The following is a 7,056-nucleotide window of genomic DNA, read 5'->3' as shown; positions in this document are numbered from 1 at the left end:
TAACCAAACAGTTGATGGACCACATTGACTTCCAACGTGAAGGCGAGTAAATGATGCCAGAATTTTCATTTTTGGGTGAACTATCCCTTTAAGTCCCACTATCTAATGTCCGACAGTGACATTGGTGACTGAACATTCTCCACTAACCTTTGATAACCAAGTGTCCAATAGCCTAAGTTTTAATCTCATTTTGAACAGTTTATCTATTGTTTTATCACTTAAAACCCAAACAAACTTTTTGTGACGTGTCCTCTTGTAGCCTTTATCTTTCTGTACAATAAATTCCACTTGTTTCCTTGATATTATTAGACAAAACAATGACTGAAAAGGTGCCTTAAGTGTACAAATACTTTTTGATGCCGCTGTATGTAGATCTGCATTTGATTTTTGACTTTCACCCTTTTCCCAAGTCATTAAATATATTAGCACATATTATATTTGCAAGTTCGCATTTGCATAATTCCACTGATCAGTTCAGGCTTTGCATTCAGTCTCCTCAGAAATAACCTTAGCACGTTTTTAAACAAATAAATGAAGCATATTTGACTGTGTATTTTGTATATTAGTATAGACTGTGTATTTTGGTCTCTTTTTGAAAAAATAGCATCTTTAAATGGCTTTTATCTTTTATAAAATGCCTTTCTAATGATGTGAAGAGACAGCAATGGGATTTTTTTCGAAAGTTTATGACTGTGTCTGTAGGCTATATCTATATTCTTTTTGCCATATTACGCCAAAATACTATTTGGCCTGTTCTATAAACCGTGTTTTGGTTTTAAAAAAACAACAACTCCGAAGTGAAAATAAATCGATGGAATAACCCTTTTTGGCACTACGAGTAGTAAGGTACTTTCATCAGTCCGGTAGTTCCCTCGTACACTCTCCTTTTCTTTCAAACTGTCGTGTCTTTGACCGTGAGCTGCAGGCTTGGCACGTTGCCGGATTCCCTTTCTTCCCTGTGATTGGCTGTTGACAGGCGCCGTCCTCCTGGATGAACTGAGCAACTGGCTTCTAATTGGACTAGAGCGGCTGAGCGGTTGTGGGCTGATGCTTCGTCTCATGAATATTCATAAGCGCCATAGAGCTACATGCGGCCTCACCCTCGGTCGGTTGTAGACGAGTCTGTTATCTTTCAGCGACTTTATCGCCGGTTTCCTTGGACTTTGCCGGACCTTTTCGAAATTAAGAGAGGATAAATATCAGCAAAGGTGGGTATTTAGAAGCCTATATGATTTGTTAGCCTTGATAGATTGACGCTTAGTTTGCCGGCCGGCTTTTCCTTCAGGAAATCAAGGAGTGGTAGGAAGCGAATATCACGTTCTGATCACCGTTTTTAAATACAAATTTAAAGTTGAGCAGGTTTAGCTTTACTAAATACTTAAAATAATTGAACAGTTTCATCTCAAATCATTGCAAATATTATAGAAAGATTAGTAATAGTATTATTTATGTATCTTGCTTTCTCTTCCAAATTTTTATTTCCACACTGATATTTATTTTGATTATGTAATATTGTGTGCATCGACCCCTAATCTTTCACGCATGTTATTTCAGGTCACATTATTTGGTTACAACCTGGTTACACGCTTGATTGACGTGTGGAAGCCACACCCTTGCTTTAAATCCACCTGCGCTTTCAAAAACTCATTCTTCTGAAGCGCACAAGGGATCTGAGCACTCCCAGGGCCAGAATAATAGCGGATAAACCCTCTATTAGATCTACCTGAACCGTCCAGCCCAAGAATAACTACATCTGCTGCTTTTTTACTGTCTATACAGAGCCTTAAAGCCTCGTTCTGCATTTGATCCCTCCAGGTCAATAGAAAAGCAAAGATGATGCAAATCTGCGAATCCTACAACCAAAAAAACTCTCTCTTCAATTCCATGAACCGGTTTATTGGTGCCGTGAACAACATGGACCAGACGGTCATGGTGCCAAGTTTGCTGAGGGACGTCCCATTGGACCAGGAGGAGGAGAAAGAGGTGAACACCTTCCAGGATGGAGACATGTACGGCTCTTATGTGCTCCTCAAATCAATTAGGAACGATATCGAATGGGGCGTGCTTCAAGCCGACGAGAGGCGCAAGGACAAGCACGGGGTGACAACGTCCCTGGAAGTGTCTCGCATCGAACCAAACGATGAGGACTTGGAGAAGCTGTTTCATTTTCATCTAACCGGACTGCACACCGTACTGTCGAAGCTCACCCGAAAAGCGAACACTCTAACAAACAGGTACAAGAAGGAAATTGGTATAGGCGGCTGTGGGAATTGAAACCAACTAGAGTTTACTCCATTCATCGCCAGTGGACCGCAAAAAAAAGGAAAGGTTCACAAGAGGGTGCAGCAGGGGTTGAAGCCAAATGGGCCCCTGGTGGCTTCCGTGCATTTTTAATTCCCCGGATCGAAAAAAAAGACTTGTACCTGACGCCGGTTTACAAGCACCCTTAATTCCCCTGCTAACATCCCTTGATATTGTTTGCACAAGCTGGATACTGGCTTGGAAACAGGCTTTTGAAACTAAACGCATTGTATTTAAATAAGCAAACATTTTGGAAAAGAAGATATGCAAAAGACATTTCATGGCCTGGTATGGTAGTTTTGGAGGTTGTATTAATGTAGATTATAACAGTTTAAGGCTGGGGGTGAGAATTAAAATGACTAATTATGTATAAAACGCACATTTCTACGCTAAAGAGTGGCTGGTACTTTATCTTTTTATGGTGCTTAATTGATAATGGAATCGCATGATGGTCCTTACGGATGTTGACTGATTCCAGGAGATTACGTCACAGTTACTGTTGGTAATAAGGAATGTTGTCATGTATTTTTTTTCTATCACAAAGATGGTTCAGAAAATAAACATTTTGTAAATGCAACTCTTTACTCTGCAAGTGTTTGATTTCTGAGTGAACTTACTTGTGACTCATTTCCTTCTGGGGTGTCCTTGGAAAATATCATTTTACAGTATGCCAATAGTGTGGTGCTCAGTAAACACTGGCCTGTGTTGGTGCGCACAGCTGCTGCCGAGGTCCGCTGAGGGATCAGGCACGTTAAATTAAGACCTGGCAACGTCTGAAAGAGCCGAGCACCTGCAGTGCATTTTTCCAATTCGCACTGCTGAGTCACTGCTTGAGCTGCACTTAATGACGGACGTCTCTAAATCTAAGCTGCCCACACTAGTTTAATACCTCGTATAAGAAAAAAGTCTTAGAAACTCAAGGAATCTTAGCTGCAGTTTTCTACAGGCAATCTGTCAAAATTTTAAATGTTTTTGTACGGACAGACAGATCCAAAAATTGCCAAAAAATTATCTATATTTGTCCCAAAAAGGGGTTTGATTTGTCTTAAAATGTTGAGTCAGCCAAACGGAATGCATTTCATGCTAAAACCCTTTATTCTAATACAATAAGGTTTTACCAAATCATATGGTAAACATACTGTAATCAGGTTTTCCTTAAACTGATAATGATCTTTACACTGATAAAATGTAACGTAAAATGAAAACAGACAAGCACAAGGCAAATTACTCTGATAAAATGTCACAAATAAAGTGCAAACACAAAAATGTAAATGGTCATATTTACATTTACGTTTCAGACTGTAATCAGGTTTTGCTTAAAACTAATCTTTTCCTGAAAAAAACAACTGATTTTTCAAGTCTTCACACATTTTCGGTTATGAAGCATCATAAATGTGCATAAAAACGCAAGTAAACTCACTTGCCTTGTTGGTATGTCCTTAATATGTCAATACATATTTCTGACATACTAGCTCACTGCTATCTGAAGTTTTTATAGTCATTGCTGAGTCCCAAAACAAATGTATTGTCGGCCCATTTAGCCGAAGCATTAGAGGTATAGCAGTATATGGACTTTGCATTGCACAATTCATTATAAACCCAATGTTCAGCTAAGCATCTCATATTTAGTATTTTTTCACACTTTATCTTTGTTATCTAAGAGCCGAAACACCCTATAATTTGCTCTTTGCACATCACGCATCTCAGTTGGGGTCGGACCAGTAGACAAACTGACCTTTAGTACTGATGGATCCATTATAGTGATAAAACATGAGACAGTAGATAAAGCAGATTTGAGGTGGGTATCAGAGGTTTGTTTGTTCCTACTTTCCATTGCATTTCCTGCCATATTCATAGTCTAATCCCTACTGGTTAACATTTTTCTCTTGTTTTCCTTTCCGCACCCTAATTAGGGATGCTGGGAGAGAACTATACAGGAAAGAAGGCCATCAGTTGGATTTGCTGATCTAGCGTTTCTCATCCTCTGACTGTTTGTCTGCCATCTAGCTGATGTAAGACCAGCTCTTGGCGTGACATACTGAAACTTCCAGGCAGTATATGATGGAGTTTTGGAGGACCCGTAAGACCAATGCTGTAACACTGATATGAGGTATGATGCAACGTGTCCTCTGGGTGAACAAAAAGGGTTCTGGTATCAGGTGCAACCCAAAAACGCACACTGCTGTTTTTCTCTTGCCCAAAGTGCTTGTGGTGCAAAAACTCCAAGGGCGAAAAAGAGGGGAAATTAGAATTCGTCAAACCATTAATTTTACGCTATTTTAAAAAGTGACTCACTAGGTTTTGAAACCTAGTTTAGATGAGCAAAAGTGAGAAAGAAACAAGAAGGATAATGGAGAGGACGGATGCTGTCTTCTTGTTAAGAGTATTGTGTCTCGTCTCCAAGTGCAAGAAAATAGCCGTCTTATTACAGTCCCTCACTATTTGACGTCTCTCTCTGAGCTATTTCAGTGGCAGCTTGTCAGGTTCGTCCTCAGTGGTCTGGTCATCTGTTACTGTCTGGGACTTCCCAGAATGCAACCCTTCAGAAACGCCGGGAAGGACATTCTATTCCTCTAGTGACAATAACAAGACAAGCTGTGCACAAGTGCCGCCACCATTGTGGCCGAAGCAAACCACATTGCGCTGGTCAAAAAGCAGCTGTTACTCTGGAGACAAGATGACAAAATTCCTGCGAAACAAAATAAGACGGTGTGTAATTCGGTTAGGAAATTGATTTAAAGGAAACTGAATTTAATAACTTGGACTCAATGGAAGGGGACAAAACACTTAAAACATCCTCAAAAGGCTTTTGTTGGAATACGTACGTTTAAATGATTTTTTTGTTGAAAAATCATTCATAACATCTGAGCTGTTGATGCACACCACCTGTGAGTCCAAGTATTTACGTTACGGTAAATTTCTGCAAATTAAGCGCGACGAACGGAACGGCGATTCAACCGTAATTAAAACGTATAAATGGCTCAGTTATACTGTAAATCATCTTGCCAAGGTGATTATTTTTACATCCGCAGATTAAAGGCTATCAGTGCGTCATGGAAATCTCGCTTATGTGAGCATTAACACGGGATTGTATGATATGTTAGGAGGTGTAAATTTACATCATCATAATTAGTCTGTGCGCTTTATTTGGTGCCAGATTCAGTTCACAAACTCTTAGACTTTTACAATCCCAGAATGCAACACCACAGACGATCGGTCTGTCATACTGTACGTGTTTACAGTAATGCATCGTCTAAGGGTTTAAATATGACGTGCAATGTAAATATATTTTTATTTAGTGATATATTCACCTTATTATGATTAGTACACTCAAAATTATGTTGGGAAATGGTGTGTATTTTAATGTTTAGCCTGCCCTGTAGACTTCCGTTGTACGTGTATTACTTTAAATGATTTTTGCTTGTTTTAACAAACTGAAAGGCAAGATTGTTTTCCGTGTTTGACCTTATGTCACAGAGCTTTACTTGTATTGAAACCAGAGCATTCATTGAAAAATGAAGTTCTTTATTATTCATTATGACTCAACATGATTTTGATGTTTCATTTGAGGGCGACACAATAGGAACAAAAACAATGATACGGGATCGGAGTTATGAAAGCGTAACAAAAACAGTTCCACAAAACATTGAAGCGGAACTAGTTCCTTAAATGTGAAAACGAACTAGTTCCTGTAGTAGGAAAGTTGATAGTTGATAAATTATTCAGATTATCTTATTTGTTTCTTATGGAAGATTTCACCATGGAATAAAACAATTGAAAAGATAATTGTGACTTTTTTTCTCGCAATTGCGAGTTTTTTTCTCAGAATTGCGAGATAAACTCGCATCTGCCAAAAAAAGTTTTTTTCTGACTTAACTGACTTTTTTCTCAGAATTGCTAAATTATAACTCACAATTCTGACTTTATAACTCGCAATTGCGAGAGAAAAAAGTCGCAATTAACTTTTATATTTTTTATTCAGTGGCGGAAACAAGCTTCCATAGTTTCTGGACTCTTCAAAGTACTAGTACATATATTGTATGAATGTGCCCGAAGCCAAATACTATGTTCGGAAAGGAAATGACGCATTCTACCGAGTCCCTAAAGGGAAATGATGATGGGACAAAATTGTAACATGGGAGAAAAAATAAATATTTCCAATGCTTTTGCATTCTCTTGCAATTATATACTGTAGTTGGGTAATTATATTGTATGTAATTTATGCGCATGCATCAGGGCATTTGTGCGCAATTTTTGCACTCCCCTCTCAATATGGGGAGGATTGACATTGTTTTTTCAATGTGTGCTCACTTTTTACTTTTACTTTCGAATTTGCGATCACGCGTACTCTGTGTATAGGGAGCGGCGGTACTGACCGCACATTTACAAGATATTTGTCAATGACCCTCAGGATCTGTTGCGCACCAAATCCTCTGACTCGTCCTGTCAGTCATCTCCCCTTACTACCTTCACGTGATAAGTGAAATCTGTAACCGATTACCGCAGCAAGCCTAACCATGTCCCTTTAGGGGCACCGTAGAATGCGTTACTCATTTTCCATGCCTTTCCGAATTCGGATTTAGGTTTCGGCACATCCCAAATAGATTGTTTTCCGAATATCTAAAAAGTTCTTTGAGCCTGTTCAGTCCATTTTGCTAACTGAAACCTTTATTTCTAAAACCTCGCCTCAGATAACATCTCGGATCTCCTGGGAAAAGCAGAATACGATCTGGTCAGACCTGCACACTGCTCAGG

At 39.1% G+C, this 7,056-nt stretch overlaps 1 protein-coding gene across 1 annotated transcript; it reads left to right on the top strand.

Annotated features, from left to right (window-relative positions):
* The first annotated feature begins 1,063 nt into the window (after positions 1-1,063).
* Positions 1,064-2,878, top strand: mid1ip1b (MID1 interacting protein 1b). The gene is made up of 2 exons (XM_056271882.1): positions 1,064-1,208; positions 1,555-2,878. The coding sequence occupies exon 2, from the start codon at positions 1,834-1,836 to the stop codon at positions 2,272-2,274; it is 441 nt and encodes a 146-aa protein (XP_056127857.1). The 5' UTR covers positions 1,064-1,208; positions 1,555-1,833; the 3' UTR covers positions 2,275-2,878.
* Positions 2,879-7,056: the final 4,178 nt, after the last annotated feature.

The sequence above is a fragment of the Rhinichthys klamathensis genome, unplaced genomic scaffold, assembly GCF_029890125.1.
Source record: "Rhinichthys klamathensis goyatoka isolate OS25496 unplaced genomic scaffold, OSU_Roscu_1.1 h1tg000327l_1, whole genome shotgun sequence".
NCBI classification, from domain to species: Eukaryota; Metazoa; Chordata; class Actinopteri; order Cypriniformes; family Leuciscidae; genus Rhinichthys; species Rhinichthys klamathensis.
Note: the sequence above shows the minus strand (reverse complement) of the source record. Positions and strands in the feature narration are given on the sequence as shown.

Coding starts and splice junctions, on each gene's coding strand:
- mid1ip1b (XM_056271882.1), top strand. CDS start 1,834: ATGATGCAAATCTGCGAATCCTACAACCAAAAAAACTCTCTCTTCAAT.